This window comes from Delphinus delphis, chromosome 13 (assembly GCF_949987515.2).
Source record: "Delphinus delphis chromosome 13, mDelDel1.2, whole genome shotgun sequence".
Lineage (NCBI taxonomy): Eukaryota > Metazoa > Chordata > Mammalia > Artiodactyla > Delphinidae > Delphinus > Delphinus delphis.
The window spans coordinates 50398004-50422833 of record NC_082695.1 but is presented as its reverse complement, the minus strand read 5'-3'; the positions used below and the strand labels follow the sequence as shown (position 1 = coordinate 50422833).

Here is a 24830-nt window from a genome sequence, read left to right as displayed (position 1 = left end):
TGGCGCCTTGTGCAAACACGCTGGTGTTTAAGAGATTTTTAATTAACCCTTGGTAAATACAGTTTCTCCCAGGAGGAGGGTTCTAAGCCTGGCAAACACCGCCCCGCCTCCGGCCCAGACCCAGGCGGCACGCCCCCCGACCGCCTCTCCAGGGCGCGTCTCTTCCCCGCCCCTTCCGCTCGGCCTCGGCAGAGCCTGTTCGGTGGGCGGGGCGTGGGTAGGCCGTGACGTCACTGCCGGCTGGTCGCCATCTTGCTGGTTTGCGGCCGATCTTGGAAGTGGCGGCAGCGGTGGTGAGGGCGTGGGGAAGGGTGGGGTGAGGGGGCGAGGCCGCGGCGGGGGCGGCGAAACTCTCCTCCCCCTCAGCCTCACCGCGTGGGACGGCGTGAGCACGGTATCGGAGTGATGTCCGCTTTCTCTGAGGCGGCGCTGGAGAAGAAGCTGTCGGAGTTGAGCAACTCGCAGCAGAGCGTGCAGACCCTGTCCCTGTGGCTAATCCACCACCGCAAGCACTCGCGGCCCATCGTCACAGTGTGGGAGCGGGAGCTGCGGAAAGGTGAGTCGGCCGCGCCTCTCGGCCTCTCCCCGCCGCTCCCTGCCGCTCCCCGCCACCCGGCCAGTTCCCTGGCATCCCCGGGACCACCCCCCTCCTTAGGAGCCCCATTCCCCTAGCGACCCCAACTCCCGACTGCCCCGCACGCCGCCTCCCCAGGGCCCCGGGCTTCCTGGCGTCGGTGGTCTGCGGGCCAGGAGGAGCGGCGTGTACTGCGTTTCCTGCAAAGTCTACGTTTAGTAGGTGTTGTTGAAGAAGGTATTGTATAAAGGATTAACATTTCTATTGGTTTAACGTGGAAACAGTAGCCAGGGGCTCAGCACTCCGCACCTAATTACAGTCAGAAATTTAGGCAGTCAGGTTTTTTCATTGGGTACATTATAATGGAGGATAGAGGAGGGGAAAGATTGGTATGGGGAGATACTTCCATTATTTCTATAACACATCAACTCAAACTTGTGAAATTAAGGGGAAACATAGTTTTAGAGCTGGGGAGTGTAAAATAAGATGCGTGATGCAATGGAAAGAACTCTGAATTTGTAGATTTCAGAGGAGATGGATTAGGGAGATTTCTTAATTTCTGGATTGCAAGTGCCTCACCTGAAAATGAGGGAATTAGATTAAGTTGATCTAAGGTCCTTTCTTGCTCTATGATTACATGCCTCTGGGGCAGCGTCTTTATTTTGCAAAGCATTCTATAGTGCTCCTGTAAATGAAGTTAACTTTTTTTCAGCTGTAGTCTGCTGTCACTAAAATATCTAGAAGAATCATTTCACTACTGCAGAGCAGATTTATCCGTAAGAACTGATTGTATGATGGTACGACTGAAAATTAAAATATTTCATTTGCTTAGTCTGAATTTGTACCTTAATTCTTATTTCATTCGGTAAAGAGAATGGGCACTCTTAATTGTTGTTTCAGACATCCTAATGTACCTGATACGATGGTTATTATTAATTGTTTTAACAAGCCATTGTTAATCAAGTAGATGCTTGTGTACTGATCCATATGAAAGCCACATGATGATTAATATCAGAGCCAAAATGTGGCATTGGCTATATAGAGTGGAGACATTCTGTATGTTTTCTTGTGTATTTGCTTGTGGTTAATCCCTTAGAACAGTGGTCTCCAACCTTTTTGACACCAGAGACTGGTTTCATGGAAGACAATTTTTCCACGGACCTGGGGGGGAGCAGGATGGTTTGGGGATGATTCAAGAGCATTACATTTATTGTGCACTTTATTTCTATTATTATTACGTTGTAATACATAATGAAATAATTGTACAACTCACTATAATGCAGAATCAGTGGGAGCCCTGAGCTTGTTTTCCTGCAACTAGATGGTCCCATGTGGGGGTGATGGGAGACAGTGATACCCTAAGTGTGTTGCTTATGTCCAGTCTACTCCGTAAGATGCAGCTTAATTGTCACTTGCCACTCACTGATAGGGTTTTGATATGAGTCTGCAAGCAGTTGATTTATTATGGTCTCTGTGCAGTCAAACCTCTCTGCTAATGATAATCTGCATTTGCAGCCGCTCCCCAGCGCTAGCATCACCGCCTCAGCTCCACCTCAGATCACCAGGCATTAGATTCTCATAAGGAGCATGCAACCTAGATCCCTGGCATGCGCAGTTCACAGTAGGGTTCGTGCTCCTATGAGAATTTAATGCTGCTGCTGATCTGACACGAGGTGGAGCTCAGGTGGTAATGCGAGTGACGGGGAGCAGCTGTAAATACAGATGAAGCTTCGCTCACTTGCCCACTGCTCACCTTCTGCTGTGCAGCCCAGTTCCTAACATGCCATGGACCAGTACCGGTCTGTGGCCCCGCAGTTGGGGACCCCTGCCTTAGAATAAGTTGATGTAGAGCCCTGTTTTTCACTTCATATGTAAATGTATGTGTATTGGCTGTCATGGAGGAATTCACCTGTGAGTGGCCGAAAAGGTTTGAGAAACACAGATATAAATGTCTGGCAAATAGCTGTGAACTTTGAGAAGGCAGGAATTGTCTTTGCTTTTCTACCTTACTAGATATGAAAATCAACAACAGGTTTATATTTGGGAGTGGGGTGGGGAGGGAAGAAAGAGCATAAGGATTGGTACCCAAATTGTTCTTAAGAACTACCACAAATCAGTAGAAAAATGGCCATACTGTTAAAAGGCATTTTACGTAAGCGGAAACCTGAAAGGCCTATAAATGACACTCAATCTTACTAATCAAGAAAAAATAAATCAATGAAGTACCACTTTAGACCCTTTGGTTTGCAAAATTAAAATTATGATAGGAAATGCCCTGCCAGTCCAGTGGTTAGGACCCGGCGTTTTCACTGCCTGGGACCCCAGTTCGATTTCTGGTTGGAGAAGTAAGCTCCCGTGGGGTACAGCCAAAAAAAAAAAAAAAGAAAAACAGGTGTGACAGTACCTAGGATTGGTGAGGATGACAGGAAACAAGAACTCTCTCACACTGCTGACTGTAGTGTAAAAAAGGAGATGTGTTTCCATTTGTTTCCAACTCTAAAGAAGTTGGAAACAAAGATGTGTTTCCATTTGTTTCCAACTCTAAAGAAGTTGAAGGTATATGTCCTTTGGCCTACCAGTTCCATGAATATATCCTGGAAACTCAAGAAATTATGTTTATTGTAGCCTCTTAATAACAAAATTAGATAAACACTTTAAACATCTCATTAGTTAGAGTATGGACAAATATATTTTGTCTTTCATACAGTATAATATAATACTGTCCAACAGTTTTTGTGAATGAACTAGAGCTGCATGAAACAACATGACATGAATATTGGGCTAAGAAAGCAAGGTGCAGACCAATATGCTATATAGTGAAAGTTTGAAAACATGCAGAACAATACTCTATATTGTTTACAGGTATCTGTAGCTAGAACATGCATAGAAATGATTAACACCATAGTCCAAGATAGTGGCTACCATAAGGAAGAGAGGGAATGAAAATGGATCTGTGTTAGCTTATAGTACATATATATGAAACATTTTTTGAAACAAATGGAAAATGATAAGATGTTCTATTAGCTGAGTTTGGGGATGTTTTCATATGTTAAAATGTTTCATAAATAGAGTTAAAGGCATATAAATAGATGCTTTAGGAGGAGAATAGTGTTGGGTGATGATGGTGATGATAGAAATGGTAGTAATAGTGGAGGTGATGATCATGCTGCTGCTGCTGCAGCTGCAGCTGCAGTTCTCAGTGTGCTCTGGGCTTTTCTGCCAAGGGTTTCCTTTCCTTGACACACGATTGTGCCTTTGTAGGGTGTAGCCATTATGTCCTCCCCATTCTCTGCAGTTTTGCTCATCAACTTTAGGATCCTCTCTTTCCTTTAGCATAATGATAGTGACAGTAATTTACTGAGTACAAGGCATTGTTTTAGACATCTTACTGTGATATCTTGACTCCTCACATTATCTCTGCAAAGTAAGTATTTTTGAAAGGAATTGATCAAATTTGAAATGTCAAGAAATTAAGGAAAATTAGTTGAACATTTTGTATTAAGCTAGGCATTCTTTAGTTTCTTGAAGTGTTTAAAGAAGACAAAAATGTGACATCGGTAGGAAAAATTACTGCTCAAAATATGAGAATGAGTAGGTAAAATGATACGTCAGATATGGTAATCATGCAGTTGTAAAGATTTCCCCTTTGTCCACTTTTCTCATTTTTGTCTCCTTTAAAGAAAGATAATTTATTTTTGGAGGAATATACCCCGTGGCCCTTATGAAGACCAAAGTAGCTATAATTTCCCTGATAAATGCAATAGAGTGTAACCAAAAACATAAGTGACCATTTTGTTGTTTTGTAACAGCTCTATTGAGTTATAATTAAGATACCATACAATTTACCCATTTGGTTTTTAGTATATCATATATTGTAAAACCATCACCACAATAAATTTTAGAACATTTTCATAACCCATGCCTTTTAGCTGTCATTCCCGCTTCCCCACCTCTAGGCAACCACTAATTTACTTTGTTTCTATAGATTTACCTTAAATGGAATCATATGATATATAGTCTTTTGTGACTAGGCTTCCTTTGCTTAGGATAATATCCTCTAGGCTCATTCTTGTTGTAGCATGTATTTAGTACTTCATCCCTTTTTATGGCCAAATAATAATCCATTGTATGCATTTATCCATTCATCAGTTGATAGACATTTGGGTTGATTCCACTTTTTGGCTATTATGAACAATACTGCTATGAATATTTGTGTACAAGTTTTTGTGTGGATGTGTTTTAATTTTTCTTGGATATATACCTAGGAATAGAATTGCTAGGTCATATATGAACTCTACATTTAATGTTTTGGGGAGTTGCCAGACTGTTTTCCACAGTGACTGCATCATTATACATTCCTGCCTGCAGTGTATGAGGGTCCAATTTCTCCACATCTTTAACAACACTTATTATTATCTGTCTTTTTGATTATAGATACCCTGTTGGGTGTAAAGTGTCTTGTGGTTTTGATTTGTGTTTCCCTGATGACTAATGCTGTTGAGCATATTTTCATTTGCTTATTGGCCATTTGTATGTCATCTTTGGAGAACTGTCTATTCAGATCCTTGCCCATTTTAAAATTGCATTGTCTTTTTTTTTTAATTTTAGAATTTCATTTTTTTTATACAGCAGGTTCTTATTAGTTGTCTTTTATTATTAAGTGTTCTTTATTTTATTTTTTAAATTTGTTTTTTAAAATTTATTTTTACATCTTTATTGAAGTATAATTGCTTTACAATGGTGTTAGTTTCTGCTTTATAACAAAGTGAATCAGCTATACATATACATATATCTTTATGTATTTTACATACAAGTCTGTTATCAGATCCATGACTTGCAAATATTTTCTCCCATTCATTGGGTTGTCTTTTCACTTTCTTAATACTGTCTTTTGAAGGTGATTGTTTTAAACTCTGAACTTCTCAGTAGTGGGCTAAATTATAAATTAGCCCACTAATTAAATTATATGTTGCATTAATTGCTGTAGAAATATCATCCATGAATGTACCAGAATTTACGAAACAACACTGACAGGCTCTTTCCTACATGCAAACACTAGGCTCTTTCCTACATGCAAGTACAAGAACAACAAGTCTCTGCAAGAGTTGTAGAAAGAGAATAGATAGGAGGAAGTTCTTTGTAGTTGATTAGAGTTGCTGCTTTCAGTAGTCTAGTTGATTGAGTCGTTTACACTTGCCTCTTGTATGTTATTCATATTTGAGTCTTAACAAAATCATAATTGTCTCAGCCCTTTAGAGTATGTTAATTCACCCTGTATTTATTATCTTATATATGTCTAGCATTGGATATATTCCAGTCATAAAACAACGTGTTTTTTTGGTTTTGTTTTGGCCATGCCGCGTGGCTTGCGGGATCTTAGTTCCCTGACCAGGGATTGAACCCGGGCCACAGCAGTGAAAGTGCCAGGTCCTAACCACTGGACCGGCAGGGATATATTTATATGTCAAATATATTTCAATTAAAAAAATAAATAAAAAGAAAGAACGTTGGTCCCTGCCCTCGTAGAATTTGTAGTCTCATGGGGAGGGCAAACAACGAACAAGAAAATTGTAAATATAAGTTTTGTATTAAGTGCATTTAAGGGAGGAGAACCTTAAGTAGTTAGATGGTGAGGGAAATGATCTCTGTAAGGTGACCTTCAATTAAAGACCTCTCTGAACCAGCTATGCCATAAATGGGGAGGAGGTATTCAGCTACTGGGATATGTGAAGATGCTGAGGCAAGAAATAGCTTGGAATGCAAAGAGCCAAACCTGGGAATGTTCAGCCCTTGAGTGCTCTTTACTGTTTTTCCCCCACTGGCAACAATTAAAATATTAAAATGCCTAAAGTTTAGATTTTCCTAATATTTGTAATCACTTGTTAAAATCAGTACTTTGTTATCAATAAACTGTATTAGACATCTTTCAGGGAACTAATTATCACTTTATATTGTATTATAGACTGGGGGATTATGTGTTGGTTATGAAGTAGATAGTGGGTTCCTATAGGTGGTTGTTTTCCAAGTTTTAGCCTGCATAATCTCAACATATTGCCTTTGATAAAGGTTCTTAAATATGTCGAATTAACATTTATATTCATGAATATGGCTTTAGGTTTGTAAGTGGTGCTAAAATAAGTATATTCTTAGATACTCTATTTGGTTTTAGAAAAATACAAAAGGTTAAAGAACATTTTTCATCCTCTTTAAAAACATGTAGCCATATAAATCCTTAAAACGAAGAGATTCTGTTTTTGAATTGACAATTCAATGGCTTTTATATTGTCTAATACTGTTATTTTGGAAATACTATACTTTTTTGTAGTTAGCATTAAACAAGTAAGTTAGACAGTGTTTATATTTTGTTAATTACACTAAGAATTTGTTTTTCTCAAATCTGTATGACTTTTATGCACCTCAGTGTAGTCATCATCCAGCTGTAACAGTTATATTCTTTGTTAACAACTTTAAAAAAGTTAATTTCTTAAAATATCATCAAATATCCAGCTAGTATTTGTTTCCTTGATTGTCTCACATTTTTTAAATTTTAGCCAGTTATTTGAATCAGGATGCAAGTAAAGTTTCTTCATTGCATTTGATTATTATATTTAAGTTCCTTTACATCTATGGATTCCCTCTTTTATTTTAAATTTATTGTTTGAAAAAATCACATTGGTTGTTACATAGATATTCTCAGGGTCTAGACCAGGGATTATCGACTGTATGATTAAAGGATCCCTTTATTTTTGTAAAAATTATTAAAAGCCCCTGATCTTTCATTTATGTGGTTTATATTTACTGGGAGTTATATTAGAAAGTGAAACCTTGAAAAATATTTATTTAATAATTATTATTTTAAAACTGTGGTACTAAATTGATTTTATGTTAACATAAAATGACATTTTTAATGAAAAATAACTTAAAAATATTAGAGAAAGGAGTGATTGTTTTACATTTTTGCAAATCTTTGTCTGTCTTAATTAAAGACAGCTGAATTCTCATGTCAGCTTTTCCATTCAGTCTTCTTGTGATGTATATCACATAACCGCAGGAATATAACACTGTACACAGGTGAGAGGATGAGAGCGAAAAAGACAAATAATGTCTTAGTATTATTGTGAAAATAGTTTTGAGTTCATGGACTCCATGAAAGGGTTTTGAGGACCCGCCAACAATTCACAAACCAGATACTAAGAGCTAGGCCATTTCCTATTATTGGTAGTTAGATCAAGAGGCAGCACCCATTGCTTTGCCTTAAGCAGACATATTCCCTCCAAAATGTTAATTCCTACTCAGTGTGAACTTAAACCAAATTTATGAAATTTCCCTTTGGGTTATAATATAATTTTCTTTAGGTTCTCTTTCCTATAACATACAGCTTTTTTAAAAATCGATGATTTGATGTTGTTTTTACGGCTCCAAAATTTAAGGAAATTATCCTTAAATTTCTAATAAAAATAAAGGTGTGCGCCTGCATTAAACAAACATAATTATAGTTCATAATTTTACAAGTGTATTTTTGAATAAAATGAAATTTTCATTTGATATGTAAAAGTTTCTCCTGTTGGTTTCCTTTACTCATCAAATACCTATTGAGCTCCTGCTCTGTTGCTAGACCAAGGATGATTCAGTGGATAAGGGAGACATAGCTTACATATCAGTCAGGGCAACAGACTCTGCTAAATTAGTAACTTCATAGTGATACAAAGAGAAATATCAATATAATTGGGAAACTAGCTTAGTTTAGGCAATTGATTTGAGATTTGAATTTACTAGGAGCTGTACAAAGTATGTAGACATAGTTTTTACTGTTGCTTTAATCGTTTGAATGTCGTTTTATGTCAAACAAAGGTTATTTGACATTTTAAATGTAACATTTCAGTTCACAACTCCTTTTTGGAACTAGACAGGATAATAAAGTAAATATTTTAGGTAGACTTTTAATGTTTTATGTCTGCAAAGAACTTTAAGTGATTTAAGATTTTTAAAATCCTTTTGTTTGTAAAAATGTATGAAGAGGATTATAATAATGAATTATTTATGTAGTCACCTTGCAGTCATCTAGGTTATTTGGTCATTTTTGGTTCTCTTGGCTTTTATCAGGTAACTGTTAGTCTTGTTCTTCTTCTTTTTTTTTTTTTTTTTTTTGCGGTACGCAGGCCTCTCCCTGTTGTGGCCTTTCCCGTTGCGGAGCACAGGCTCTGGACGCGCAGGCTCAGCGGCCATGGCTCACTGGGGCACGAACCCGTGTCCCCTGCATCGGCAGGCAGACTCTCAACCACTGCGCCACCAGGGAAGCCCTCTTGTTCTTCTTTTTATAGCTTTTCCTTAGTCCCTTTTATATCTATAATAACTGAGAAACTAAGAAAAAAATTACCATTCTATATACTTTCCAGGTGTATTTTTTAAAATACAGTATATTTTAGTAGGTAGTAACATGCATGTAATACGAAATTTAAAAGTCCCAAAGCCTCCTTTCCACTCTTCTCCCCCTGCCACCCATTTTCCTTACCCAGAATCAATGTTAAGTTTATTCTTCCAGAATTTTCTGTGCATATATAGTCATCTACATATGTTACAGTTTCTTTCTCTCTTTCATGTTTAGACAAATGGTTGGATATTATATAGATTTCTCTGTGCTTTTGCTTTTCTTTTTAATATATCTTTCAGATTATGATGTATTTATGTATATGATGTTGCCTCAATTAAAAAAATGACTGCACTGTATTCCATTTTATGGATGCACCAAAATTTATATAACTGTTACTCTATTGATGAACATTTAGGATGTGTCAGTTTATCTTATAGTTTATAAGTATTAATTTATGTTACTAAATATTCTTATTTTCTTAACGGTTTCAGCTGATAGAAGTGGTAGGCATTGGTTTATCACACCATTTTTTTTTAAGTTCTTTTTACCTCCACCCATTTGAAATGCCTCCTTTAACATACACTCAGTTTTCATATATATATTTGGCATATTTGTAGACTGTCATTCTGCTCCATTCATCGGACTACTCATGTATCACTGTCACACTCTTTATTATGTTTTCACATCTAGTAGGACATCCCACTCCAACCCCCCGCCAGCCTGCAAATTGCTCTTCTTTTTTTTTTTCCCCAGAGTTTTCTTGTGTCTTCTTGTTTTGTTTTTCCATATAAACGCTAGAATCAACTTGTCATTTGCAAGAAAAAAATTATTTTGGTATTTTATTAGCTCAAAGAGAATTCACATCTTTTTTTTTTTTTTTTTTTTTCTTTCTTCATGGCATGTGGGATCTTAGTTCCCTGACCAGGGATTGAACCCGTGCCCCCTGCAGTGGAAGCTCAGAGTCTTAACCACTGGACTGCCAGGAAATTCCCGAGAATTTACATCTTTATGATGGCTAATCTTCTTAGGCTGAGAACTGTGCAGTCTTATTCTAAATGTATTTGTTGTAATTGTTTAAGTAAGTGGTTCTCAAACTTGTTCAGGTATTCGTTCATGATGCCTTGTAAAGCCCTGTGAAGACCATCACAAAATGCACATTTAAGTTTACAGTAACTGTATAACTTTGCACTAAATGTATCTCATTTAATTCTAGTACAGGCTAATAGAAGAAAGTGTCAGAGGATTGTCACGTTATGCGAAAGCACTTAAAACTGAAAACATTTACATTCATTAAGGTTTTGTTTTTTGTTTTTTTCTTTGTAAATTGGGAAAATGGTTTGCATTGGTTGATTTTTGTGATGACATTTTGGTCCAGTTCAAGGAATATTCTTCTTCAAGAGCATGGTTTAAAAACCTTATCTATTTATGAATGGATGAACAAGATGTACGTATATGCAATGGAATACTACTCAGCCATAAAAAAGAATGAAATAATGCCATTTGCAGCAACATGGATGGACTTAGAGATTGTCATACTAAGTGAAGTAAGTCAGAGAGAGAATGAAAAATGCCATATGATATCACTTGTATGTGGAATCTAAAACATAACACAAATGAACCAATCTATGAAACAGACTCACAGACCTAGAGAATAGACTTGTGGTTGCTAAGGGGGGCGGGGGAGGGATGGACTGGGAGTTGAGGGTTAGTAGATGCAAACTATTATATATGGAATGGATAAACAACAAGGTCCTACTGTATGGCACAGGGAACTATATGTGATAAACCATAATGGCAAAGAATATAAAAAAGAATGTATATATATGTATAACTGAATCACCTTGCTGTATAGCAAAAATTAACACAACATTGCAAATCAACTACACAACAATTAAAAAAAACCTTTGTCTATTTAATTCAACATGCTGTTTTCATCTCTTTAGTATTGGAATAAATCATAATGTGTATGGTATTCTATTTTATAGATTATTCTTTTAAACAAGGAGGTTTGGGTAGTTAAGGACCATGTTTTTCCTGAACTATCAAAAAATTCAGTTTTCTTAGTAGAAAATCATGAGTTATCTTGAAGAGCACTTGTGATGGTTAATTTTATGTGTCAAATTGACTGGGCCACAGGTGGCTTTAGATATTTGGTCAAACAGTATTTTGGGTATGTCTGTGAAGATGTTTCTGGCTGAGATAAAACATTTTAATCTGTAGAGTGAGTAAAGCAGGTTGTCCTTAATGTTGATGGGCCTCTTTCAGTCAGTTAAGGGCTGGAATAGAACAAAAAGGCTGATGCTTCTGTGAGTAAGAGGGAAACTTGTCCGGCCTGACTGCCTTCTTTCCTTCCTTTGGACTTAAAGTGAAACATGGGCTCTTCCCAGATCTTGAGTCTGCTTTCTGACAAGTGCTATGCCATCAGCTCTCCTGGGTCTCCAGTTTGCTGACTGCAGACCTTGGGACTTGACAGCCTCTATAATCACATGAACCAGTTCCTTATAATTTCTTTCTGTGTATGCACACACACCTTATTAGTTCTGTTTCTCTGGAAAACCCTGAGTAATGTATACATAATCCAGATTTACAACAATTTAATTAGTAAATCAACTAATACTTAATGTGGATTTAATCAAGTTTATTGTTTTAGAATTTTAAAAATGCAGTTGATGTGCTATAACTAGCACATAAAAACGCTTAATGATTAAGAATAATTTCACTTTATTTATTTTTAAAATTTTTTTAAATTTATTTTTATTTATTTTTTTGGCTGCGTTGGGTTTTCATTGCTGTGCACGGGCTTTCTCTAGTTGCAGCGAGTGGGGGCTGCTCTTCGTTGCAGTGCACAGGCTTCTCATTGCAGTGGCTTCTCTTGTTGAGGAGCACGGGCTCTAGGCGCGTGGGCTTCAGTAGTTGTGGCATGCGGGCTTCAGTAGTTGTGGCTCACAGGCTCTAGAGTACAGGCTCAGTAGTTGTGGCACATGGGCTTGGTTGCTCTGCAGCATGTGGGATCTTCCCGGATCAGGGATTGAACCCATGTCCCCAGCATTGGCAGGTGGATTCTTTTTTTTTTTAAAGAATATTTTTTTAAATTAATTAATTAATTAATTTATTTTTGGCTGTGTTGGGTCTTAGTTTCTGTGCAAGGGCTTTCTCTAGTTGCTGCAAGCGGGGGCCACTCTTCATCGCAGTGCTTGGGCCTCTCACTGTTGCGGCCTCTCTTGTTGCGGAGCACAGGCTCCAGAGGCGCAGGCTCGGTAGTTGTAGCTCACGGACCTAGTTGCTCCACGGCATGTGGGATCTTCCCAGACCAGGGCTCGAACCCGTGTCCCCTGCATTGGCAGGCCGATTCTCAACCACTGCGCCACCAGGGAAGCCCTGGCAGGTGGATTCTTAACCACTGTGCCGCCAGGGAAGTCCCACTTTATATATTTATAATTGACACTTTAGGTGTAATTTTTGCTTTCTTCCATCAATATGCTGATGATTCAATATTCTTTTTTTTTTTTAGCAGTCTCAATGTCACTGTATTTCTTGAGCACCTCAAACTCAGCATGTACAATGCAACACTTTGTCATCTTTCCCCACTCTTGTCCCACTTCCCTGTTACTCTTCCTGTATTTCCTATTTGAGTGAAAGGGATTACCGTCTACCAGTTGCCTAATTTCAGAACTTCAAGATTATCTTGACAACTCTCTTTATACATACCTCACCTGCAGCTTTTTATTGCTATTTTAGCAGTATTCTGTTTGTCTCTGCTATCCCATCCCACTGCCCAGCTCCTCATCTTTTACTAGCACTCTTGCAGTAATCCTACTCCTAGGTATATATTCAGAAGAATTGAAAGTAGGTATTCAAGCAAATACTATACAAGAATGCTCATAGCAGTGTTATTCACAGTACTCAAAAGGTGGAAACAACCTGAACGTCCATTAGTGGATGAATAGATTTATGTGGTATATCCATGCAATGAAATATTATTCAGCCATAGAAAGGAATGAAATACTGATTCATGGTACAATGTGGATGAATCTCAAAAACATATGAAGTGAGGACTTACCTGGTGGTCCAGTGGTTAAGAATCCTCCTGCCAGTGCAGGAGACATGGGTTCGATCCCTGCTCCAGGAAGATCCCATGTGCTGCGGGACAGCTAATCCAGTGTGCCACAACTACTGAGCCCATGCTCTAGAGCCCATGAGCTGTAACTACTGAGCCCACGCGCCACAACTACTGAAGCCTGCACGCCTAGAGCCTGTGCTCTGCAACAAGAGAAGCCAATGCAATGAGGAGCCTGAGCACCACAACGAAGAGTAGCCCCTGCTTGCTGTAACTAGAGGAAGCCTGTGTGCAGCAACGAAGGCCCAACAGCAGCCAAAAAACAAAAAACAGAAAAGAAAGGAAAAATGAAGAGAAAGAAGCCAGACACAAAAGGTCGCATATCGTAGGATTTCATTTTATATGAAATATCTGTTGAATACCAATAGAATATATGATTCCACAAAGGGAGAAAGTCGTTGCCAGGGACTGGGGGGGGAGAAGAGTAATGGGAAATGAATGACTGTTTAATGGGTATGAGGTTGTCTTTGGGGGTGACAAACGTGTTTTGGAAATAGATGTAGGTGATAGTTGCACAACTATATGGTAAATGCTCCTGGATTATACACTTTAACATGGTTAATTTAATGTAATGTGAACTTTCTCTCAATTAAAAAAAAGATGATATAGGGAATTACCCAGCGGTCCAGTGGTTGAGAATCCGGGCTTTCATTGCCAAGGGCACAGGTTCGATCCCTCGTTGGGGAACTAAAATCCCACAAGCATTACAGTGTGGCCAAAAAAATAAATAAATAAAAATATAAAAATAAAAAAAGGTGGGGCTTCCCTGGTGGCGCAGTGGTTGAGAATCCACCTGCCGATGCAGGGGACACGGGTTCGTGCCCCGGTCCGGGAAGATCCTACATGCCGCAGAGCGGCTGGGCCCGTGAGCCATGGCTGCTGAGCCTGCGCGTCGGGAGCCTGTGTGCCGCAACGGGAGAGGCCACAGCAGTGGGAGGCCCGCGTGCTGCCAAAAAAAAAAAAAAAAGTGATATAAACACATTGCACTTTTATGTGTCTTTTTTGTTGTCACAAACTACATTTTTTTTTTTTTTTTTTTTGGCTGCGCAGTACACCATGTGCGGTATGCAGCATGCGGGGTCTTAGTTCCCTGACCAGAGATTGAACCTGGGCCTCCTGCATTGGGATCGTGGAGTCTTAACCACTGGACCACCAGGGAAGTCCCACAAACTGCATCTTATATATGTTGTGTGCCCATCATCAGACTTATTATTATTTTATACATTTCTATTTTAATTCACATAGGAAACAAAAAGAGAAGTTACCAACCAAAAAATAAAGTAATACTGGCTTTTATATTTACTTTACTGATGTTCGTTATTTCTTTATATGGCTTCTAGTTATGATCTAGTGTCCTTTCATGTCAGTCTGAAGGACTCTCTTTAGCATTTCTTGTAGGAGACATCTACTACCAATAAAGTCCTTCAGGTTTTGTTTACCTTGAAATGTCTTAATTTCTTCTTCAGTATTGAAGGGTAGTTTTGCCAGATTTAAAATTCTTGGTCGACATTCCCCACCTCACCCCCACCCCCAGGGGTTTAAATATGACATCTCATAGCCTTCTGGCCTCCACAGTTTGATGAGAAATTGTTAATTTTATTGAGGCTCCCTTGTGTTTACATGACAGTGAGTCGCTAATTGCTGCTTTCAAAAATTCTTTGTCTTTGTCTTTGGACAGTTTGATTATAGTGTTTCTCAGTGTGGGTCTCTGAGTTATTCCTACCTGGAGTTCATTGAGCTTCTTAGATTCGTAGATTCATGCCTTTTTTAAAATTTGTGGAGTTGGGGGCCATTATTTCTCCATATATTCTTTATGCACCCTCTTCTCTTTCTCAGACTCCTATAATGTGTGTTTGTTAGCTTGGTGGTGTCCCACAGGTACATTTCACTCTGTTCTCTTGCCTTTATTCTTTTTCTTTCTGCTCCCCAGACTCCATTTCAATGGTCTTATCTTCATATTTGTCAGTTCTCTTTATTCTTGACATTTTCTCTGGTGTCACCTCCATGTACTTTTTATTGCTATTATTATAGCATTTAACATATAGTATTTTAGTGGTTCTGTGTTGAGTTTCTTATTACTGGAGGACTGAGCCTATTCCTTTGTTTCCTCAACGTAGCATACAGTAGATACACAGTAAGTATGTGTTGAGTGAGCTACTGAATGAATGTTGCAAAGTATATAGAATGAGACTTTCAGAGCTAGAAGGAGTATTACAGAATGTTTTGCTGTTTTTTTTAAAGAGTAGTGCCTGAATTTGGAACTTCTGACATCTTAAGGCAAATATTGAACTCCATTTACAAACATTTACCTGATTGAGAGAAAGACTTGAAAAATTTCCAGCTTTTTCAGTCTATCATATTGTTCTGCTCTTGCCATATTTATCCATCTTTAGAGAAGTGGTTCTTAAAGTGTGGTAACTGGATCCCCCTTGGTGGATCACCAAGACCCTTTTAAGAGGCATATGGGACAAGGTAAAAAATGTTTTCATAGTACTACTGAGATGTTCCTCTCCCCTGGCCCTTTTCACTGTGTTGGCATGTTCTGTGGTGGTGTAAAAGCAAAGGTGGGTGAAAACTGGTAGTGTCTAATCAGTAGTCAAGGCAGAGACACCAGACTGTACCAGTAATCATTGTATTTTTCACACCACACGTTCACAGCTTAAAAAATATATCACTTACCTGACAGTGCTCATCAGCGTAGCTCAGATTACTAATTTGGTTAAATCTTGACCCTTGAGTGCATGTGTCTCTGTGCGTGTGTGTGCGTGTGCACTTTTTTCGTTGTGTAAAATATACATAACATAAAATTTAACGTTTTAACCTTTTTTTCTTTCTCTTTATTGTGGTAAAATATACATAATATAAATTTACTATTTTAACCATTTTTTAAGTGTACAGTTCAGTGCAGTTAAGTCCATTCACATTGTTTTGCAGCTGTCATCACCATCCACCTCCAGAACTTTTTTCATTTTCCCAAACTGAAACTCCATTCCCATTAAACAATAATTCCCTTTTCTCTCCCAGCACCTGGCAACCACCCGTCTACTTCCTGTCAGTTTGAATTCAGCTACTCTAGTTGCCTCATTTAAGTGAAATCATACAGTTTATTCTTTTGTGACTGGCTTATTTAACTTAGCATAATATCTTCAAGGTTCATCCATGCTGTAGCATGTGTCAGAACTTCTTTCCTTTTAAAAGGCTGAATAATACTCTTGTATGTATATACCACATTTTATTTATTTGTTGATGACATTAGGGTTGCTTCCACTTTTTGGCTATTGTGAATAATGCTGGTATGAACATGGTTGTACAAATATCTGTTTGAGTCCCTTCTTATTTTGAGTATGTACCGAGAAGTGAAGTTGGTAAATCATATGGTAATTCGATGCTAATTTTTTTAAAAATAAATTTATTTTACTTATTTATTTTTGGCTGCATTGGGTCTTTCGTTGCTGCACGCAGGCTTTCTCTAGTTGCAGCGAACGGGGGCTACTCTTCGTTGTGGTGCTCGTGCTCCTCATTGTAGTGGCTTCTCTTGTTGCAGAGCACGGGCTCTAGGTGCGTGGGCTTCAGTAGTTGCTACACATGGGCTCAGTAGTTGTGGCTCACAGGCTCTAGAACACAGGCAGGCTTAGTAGTTGTGGCGCATGGGCTTAGTTGCTCTGCGGCATGTGGGATCTTCCTGGACCAGGGCTCGAACCCATGTCCCCTGCATAGGCGGGAAGATTCTTAACCACTTTGCCACCAGGAAAGCTCTCTGTGTTTAATTTTTTGAGGAACAACTGTACTGTTTTCCATACTAGCTGTGCCATTTTACATTCCTACTTGCAGTGCACCAGGATTCCAATTTCTGCACGTTTTCATCAGTGCCTGTTATTTTCTGTTTTTTTCTTTTTTGTTTTGAAAAAAGACATTCTAATCGGAATGGAGTGGTATCTGTGGTTTTAATTTGCGGTTCCATAATGACTAGTGATGACTATATATGCAAGAGTTTTTTGCTATGCTCGCTCTTCCATTTTATTGGTCTATATGTCTGTCCTTATGCCTATACTACACTATTCTGATTACGATAGTTTTCTAGTAAGTATTGAAATCAGTTAGTATGAGTCTTTCAATTTTAATTTTCTTTTAAAATATTGTTTTGACTATTTGGGATCATTTGGGAATCTATATGAATTTTAAGATGAGTTTTTTGATTTCTACCAAAATGCCATTGGGAGTTTGATAAGGATTGCATTTAATTTGTAGGTTGCTTTGAGCAGTGTTATCTTAGCAATATTAAGTCTTCCAATCCGTGAAAATGGGATGTATTTCAATTTATTTGTATCTTCTTTTATTTCTTATTATAGTTTTCAGTGTACAAATCTTACACCTCTTTGGTTAAACTTATTCCTAAGTATTTTATTCTTTTTGATATAATGGTAAGTAGAATTCTTAATTTCTTTTTTGGATCATTCATTGTTAATCTATAGAAATGCAATTCATTTTTGAACGTTTTGTATTCTGCAACTTTGCTGAATTCATTTATTAGCTCTAACAGTTTTTTTGGACTCATTAGGGTTTTATACAAGTAACATCTGTGAACAGAGATAATTTTACCTCTTCCTTTCTAATTTGGATGTCTTATTTCTTTTTCTTACCTAATTGCTATGGCTAGAAGTTCCAATACTGTGTTGAATTAAAGTGGTAAAAGTGAACATCCTTCTCTTTTTCCTGATCTTAGGGGAAAAGCTGTCAGTCTTTGACTATTGAGTATTGCATTAGAGGTGATTAAATATCTTTTTAATAATCTGTGTGACAAAATGGGAAGTCTACATAAAGTACCGTATACTGAACATTCTGGAGGAAATATGCCTGTGTGATTGAGTTGTGAGCTAAACCAGATGCTTTTTTCATGGAGCACCATTTTATTTGAAAAAATGACAAGAGAAACTGTGATTATTCAGACATGGATATTTGGCAGATGTTTTCTCAAAAAAATGAATACAATGAACCTGTTCATCAAGGAAGACAACTGACAGTATTTGTTGCCCATTAGAAAATTCAAGTTTTCAAGCAAAAATTAGAATTTTGAAAAACTCAAATGTGCCATCATGAGCCTGACAACTTCCCAATGCTTTTAAACACTTTTCCAGTGAAATCAATAGTGATACTTACAAATGTGATTTTTTTATATTGCCTAATAAAATGTTTCAGCAGTTGGAATGTTTGTGTAACTCAGCAAACCAGTATTTTTCAAAAGACTTATGCATGATGTTACAAAATTATACAGGAGTCAAAGATCCATTCAAAGAGCATGGTAGCTTAAAGTATTTTGATGTAAGAGGGTTTTAGCCGTTCATTGATATGTTTTCAGATTCCATATTACAATTTAGAATCTTCTTAAAAACTACAACTTGTTGGATTTTGGTGTAGTTTCAAAGAATATCCACAATTATCTGTAAAGACTGTTAAAACATTTTTCTCTTACCAAGTTTATATTTGGATGTGGTCTGCTTTTTTTTTAACTTTACTTTTACTAAAACAATATATTGTGGTATGTTTAATAGGAAGCACATATGAGAATCCAGCTGTATTCTGTTGAACTGGAGATTTGCAAAAACGTAAAACAATATGATTCTTCTCACTTAAAATTTTTTTGGTGGAAATATATTTTTTAAACAAATGTTACTTATGTTAACATATAATTTTAAAAATTGTTTTTAAATGAACTAGCACATGTCTTAAGAATTCCTCTGTTTTAATTTTTAATAAGGTAAGTATTGGTGGATAAACAAAAGTTTTTTGGGGTTCTCAAGAATTTGTAAGAGTATGAAGGGGTCCTGAAACCAGAAAGTTTGAGAGTTGTTCTCAGATTAACAGAGACCATGGGTGCTTTGCATTAATTTTCTTTTAGTTCATCTCTATCTTGCCTAGTTTAATGTAGTAATTGTTTTCGTTTTTAAAGCTTTAGCTTTCAGATTCTTTTGGAGTTAAGTCACTGAAATTGATATTAATGTTTATAAATAAATATGTAGAGTGAACACTGGATTTTGTTTCAACCACCCTCTTCTGGGAGTGCTTTTGTAGTGATTTTTTAGCTTCAAAACTAGAGGACTTAAAATGAAATTTTTGAAAATACTGTTTATTTTTCTGTAACTACAGATTCACATTCATTTGTAAGAAATAATACAGAGGGGTCCTGTTTACCCATTTCCAGCTTCCCCCAATGATAGCATCATGGAAAACTAGTTTAAAATAAAATCTCTATAGATATTGAAAAACATCATTACTGTAATATTGACATTGATATAGTCAAAACATGGAACATTTCCATCACCACGAGGAACCCTCATGTTGCCTTTTAATAGCCACATCCACCTCAATCCCGGCACACCCTTATTTAACCCTAGTTTATTGAATTTTTCTTTTATGCGTTATGCTTTTAGTGTCAAGTTTAAGAACTCTGCTTAGCCCTGGATTCCAAAGATTTTTTTCCCTGTGTTTTGTTCTAAAATACTTATAGTTTTGCATTTAAGTCCATGATCCATTTTGAGTTAATTTTTATATAATGCGTGAAATTTAGGTCAAGGTTCAAATGCTCCAGCACCGTTTGTTGAAAAGGCAGGCTGTCTTTCCTTTATTGAATTGCTTTGCTCCCTTGTCAAAATTGACTTGAGTGTATTTGTGTGAGTCTGTTTCTGGGTTCTCTGTCCTATTCCATTGATCCATGTGTGTCTCCCTCCACCAATGCCACAGGTAATCTTGATAGCTATATGATAAGTCTTGAAATTGGGTAGATTGATGCCTTCCACTGTATTCCTTTGCAGAACTGTTTTAGCTACTCTGGTTCTTTTGCCTTTGTCTATAGACTTTAGAATATAATCTGGTCTATATCAATAAAAATTATTTTGCTGGGATTTTGATAAGAGTTGCATTAATCCTGCATATCAGTTTAGGGGAAATTGACCTCTTTATTATGTAACATCTTCTAATCCATGAACATGGTATATTTCTCTATTTATTTTGATCTTCTTTGACTTTTTTTTATCAGTATTATGTAGCTTTCAGCATACAAGTCCTGTACTTGTTTTGTTTTATTTACACTTAAGTATTTCAATTATTTTGAGCAATTTAAAGGGATATTTTATTTTTAATTTTATTTTTCTCATATTTATTCCTAATATATTGAAATACAACTGATATAATAGCCAAGACATGGAAACAACCTGAGTGTCTATCAAGAGATGAATGGATAAAGAAGTTGTGAGATATGCGCGCACACACACACACACACACCACACACCGCAGAATATCATTCAGCCTTAAAGAAGTGAGGAAATGCTGCCATTTTTAACAATGTGGATGGACCTTGAGGATGTAATGCTATGTGAAATAAATCAGAGAAGGATATACTGTACAATCTCACTTATATGTTGAATCTTAAAAAAAAAAAAAAAAAAAGCCACAAACCCAAACTCAGAAAAAGAAATCAGATTTGTGGTTGCCAGAGGTCGAGGTGTAGGAGGGGGAATTGGAAGAAGGTGGTCAAAAGGTACAAACTAACAGTTCTAAGATAAATAAGTAGTAGGGATGTAACGTACAACAGGATGACTATAATTAATACTGTTGTATGATATGTATGACAGTGTTAAGAAAATAAAGCCTAAGAGGTGTCATCGCAAGGAGAAAAAAATTTTTTTATCTTTTTGTTTTTGCGTCTATACGAGATGATAGTTAACTTACTGTGGTAATCAGTTCACAGTATATGTAAACCAAACCGTTATGCTGTACACCTTAAACTGATATAGTGCTGTATGTCAATTATATCTCAAAAAACTGGGGTGGGGGAAGCAGCTTTTTCTTTATTTTTATGTGTCAGTTTCATTTCTTCTTTTTTTTACTTTTATTATTTCCTCATGCTTCCTTGTGTTTATTTTGTTCTTCTTATTCTAGGTTTTTGAGGTGGGAGCTTAGATTATTGATTTTAGACTTGTTCATCTTTTCTAGTGTGTGCATTTAGTGCTGCAAGTTTCTCTCAGCACTGCTTCAGCTTCATCCCACAAATTTTGTATTTTCAACATATTTGCATATGCTAGTTGAAGCATTTTTATGATGGCTGCCTTAAAATCTTTGTCAATAATTCTCAAATCTCTGTCATCTTAGTGTTGGCATCTACTGACTGACTTTTTTCGTTCAGCTTGAGAGCCTCCTGGTACTTGGTATGATGGAAATTTTGCTGATCCATAGATTTTTTTGTATTATATTATGTTATGATACTCTGGACCTTACTTAATCCTGTTTAAGCTGGATTTCTCTGACACTACCCCATCAGGGGAAGGAGGTGTTCTTTGTTACTGTTGGGTGTGAGTGGGAGTTCTGGCTCCCCACGAGACTTCCGCTGATACCACAGAGTTGCTGGGCCACGGTGGAGGTGCTGACTTTCCACTAGGCCTTCTGTGACACCACCCCAGTGAGTGCCTCCTTACTGCTGAGTGGGGTGGAAGTCCAGGCTCCCTCCTTTGCCTTCTCTGACACTACTCTGGAGAGGTGTTGGGCTTCCACATTACAGCCTTTGCTGGTGTGGATGTGAGTAGGGTCATAGATTTTTCTTTTTTCTCTTTTCTTTTCCTTTCTGCGGTGTGTTTGGTTGGAGTAGATAGGGTATTTTCTAAAAGTTTTTCTGTCTTGCTAGGCTGCCCTTTTCCTGCTCCTTTGACGAGAGTGAGAAGGCTTTTGTTGGAACTTTTTATATCTGCACCTGTTAGGATTTCTGGGGTGCTGGCCTCTTCAACTTTGAATCTGAGATATATGAGGCAAAGTGAAAACTCTGGGAACTCACCTTGTGTTGAACTCCCAAGTTCCCTAGCCAGTCTGCTGCCTTTTCTTTTCCTATGTTTGGTTTATTTATAATGTCTAGGATTTGTAGTTGTGCTTTGCAGGAGGAATAGGGAAAAGTATGTCTGCTCTATCTTCTCAGAAGCAGAAGTCCTCTACAAATTGGGCTTTCTATTGGAATTGGTACACATCATTTGGAACTCTGAGACTAGTGTGTTCTACCAGTATTTTCTTGTCTTTGATATTATAGGATATTTTCGGGCTTGCCTGTTGTGTTAGTATTTTAACAAGCTTATTTTAATGTAACTATGCTAAACACTAAATTTTACTTTTTATCGGTTTAAAACATACATTTGTTGTATGTGTTTTAAAGTACAGTAGTATGTAAAATTGCTAAGTAAAAATTGATTGCAGAGAGGTCAGATATTCCCAGACTAATCTGTAAATTCAGGGCAGTCTGTAAGAAATGTAAAACTAATTCTATAGATCATTGGGAAATGTGAATGTGGAGGAAGAGCCAAGGCAATCTTTGTCTTGTGAATTTTGACAGTTTTGAAGGGAAAACAATAATGAAAGTAGTGTGCCCTTTTAGGTATCCACGTAGACTGTAAAGACATTGAAATTAGGAGAGTATGATGTCGGTAGAGGAAGAGAAATATATATATATGAAAGGAACAGAGTAGAGATTTGTGAGAAGACCTATTTTATGTGGGCATTTGGTAAATTAGACACTTGAAACTCATGTGATAAGAGATGGAATATTAATAAATGATTCTTAGATTCCTAACTAATATCATATGAAATTAATCCAGTTGAATTAAAGATATAACATTGAAAAGAATCAACTATAGAGTCATGTAAGAAAAATACATATTTATAATCATTTCTAGTTTTGGATCATGAAAGGACTTTCTAAATACAATATAGGCCATGAGTCATATAGGAAATAGATTTGGCTACATAAAGTTATAAAATCCCTGAATGCAGAAAATATCAAATTTTAATTTAAGCAACAGATTTGGAGAAAATATTTGCACTACCTAAAACAGGAAAAAGCTAATATGCATAACATATAAAATGCTCCTGTGAGTTGATAAAAAAACAAACAGCTCAGTAGGAAAATAGGGAAAATGATGTGAGTGGGGAACTTGAATTGAATTCCTTCAATTTACAAAAGAAGGAATATAAATGACTGAGAAATCAGCTTTAGTAATATATAGGGAATTGCAAATAAAAACAGGATCACTTTACTCCTGAGAGATTGGCAAAGATCTTAAATATTAATAGTATTATGTTGATGTTGGGAAATGAGCATTTTCACGTGGGAGGAGTTCAAACAGTTGGCCTTTTTGATGGGCAACTTGACAATATCTGTCCAAATTTAAACTGCATACCTTTTAACCTATCACCTCTGCCTGTCAAAATCTATCCTATAGAAATACTTGCTCAGGTTTACAAACATAAAAGATATTAAAGATTTGAAACAACATATATATATATATATATATATATATATCTCATGTGACTAAGTAGTTATTAAAAGGAATGAGGCTCTTAAAGAGAGTTTGTAACAGATCTGTTTATGAACACAAAAATGCTTTGGATATATGAAGTGTGAAGAAAACTGTAAAGCATTATGTGTAACATGATCTTACTGAAGAAAAAATTCTGTGTATGTGTGTATCTGTGAATAAGTATATAGTATTTGCAAAGGCACATTAAATGGTATGAAAAGGATACACATACTAAATAATTAACTCATTCATGGTGAGGGTGTGGAGATGAAAGGAGATTTCACTTTTTATGCTCAATTTTTATTTAATTTTTAAATTAACTGTTTATCATAGACTTAAAATTATATACAAAAGTAAGTAAAGACAATAAGATTTTGAACTTCCATGAACCCATCACCCAGCTGCATTGTTACTAACGTTATACCTTTCTGGTTTCATCTACCTAAATCTTTCCTACCCTGATACCTACTTATTTTCCTGTTTTTTTGTTTTTTTAAAGCAAAACCCAGACTTCAAACCATTTAAAACACATATGTCAGGATATATTTATAATAGATAAATTAAGCCTTATATTAAAATTTTAATGTAATTGTAAGAGCTCTGTCACACCTAACGAAGTTAACTTTGATTTTTGTTGAACCTAGTCCATGTTCAGTATCCTAGATTCCTTGAAAAATGTCTCTTTATAGTTAATGTTCAAAGTAGAATCCAAAAAGTTCCACTCATAACATTTGGTTAACAGTTCTCTTTAATTTGTGTCCCCTTTCCCCCTACATTTTTTTCATGTAGTTTACTTGTTGAGGAGACTGTGTCACATGGACTATAGAATTTCCCTCCTTAGGCATTTGGGTAATTCCGTCCTTATGGTGTCATTCCCAAAGAATACTGCATTACCTGTGTTATGCACTTCCTGCTGCATCACATTAAGAGATACCTAATGTCAAGTTGTTCTATATTTAGGGATGAGATTGATCAGTGGATTCAGTTGTTATCATTATGAATCCATTATGAAGTTCCTCATCACCTTTCACCCAGTGGTTTTAGCAGCTTCTGATGGTGGTTGGTTAGACTCCTTATTTTATCAGGAGTTGCGAAATTATGAATTTCTAGTTCTTTTATTCTTTCTGTGTTTATTATGCAGAATTCTTTTCTAACAGTGCCTCTCAAAAAGTGTAGGCCTCTGCAGCATCAGTATCACCTGGGAATTTGTTGGAAATGCAAATTCTTGGGTCCTATCCCAGACCTACATCAGAAACTATTGGTAGGAACCAGTTATCTGTGTATTAACAAGCCCTCTAAGTGGTTCTGAGGCATGCTGCAGTTTGAGCATTTGTTGCATAAGAACTTTCTTCATCAGCCATTGTTGACTCTGAAATTCAGTTCATCCAGGAAAAGGAGGATAAATGGCTTATTTTTTCCCCCTTGTCAGCTAAATTA

At 36.9% G+C, this 24830-nt stretch overlaps 1 protein-coding gene across 5 annotated transcripts in view; it reads left to right on the top strand.

Moving 5' to 3' along the window:
* Positions 1-342: 342 nt before the first annotated feature.
* RPRD1A (regulation of nuclear pre-mRNA domain containing 1A) overlaps positions 343-24830 on the top strand; it is a 72838-nt gene continuing 48350 nt past the window's right edge. For all 5 annotated transcript variants that reach the window (XR_009521750.1, XR_009521749.1, XM_060028907.1 and 2 more), the window contains exon 1: positions 343-556. Coding sequence is in view for 3 of the 5 variants with exons in the window: in XM_060028907.1 (XP_059884890.1) it covers positions 406-556 (151 nt within the window). In the remaining 2 variants the exon portion in view is untranslated. The remainder of the gene's footprint in view (positions 557-24830) is intronic.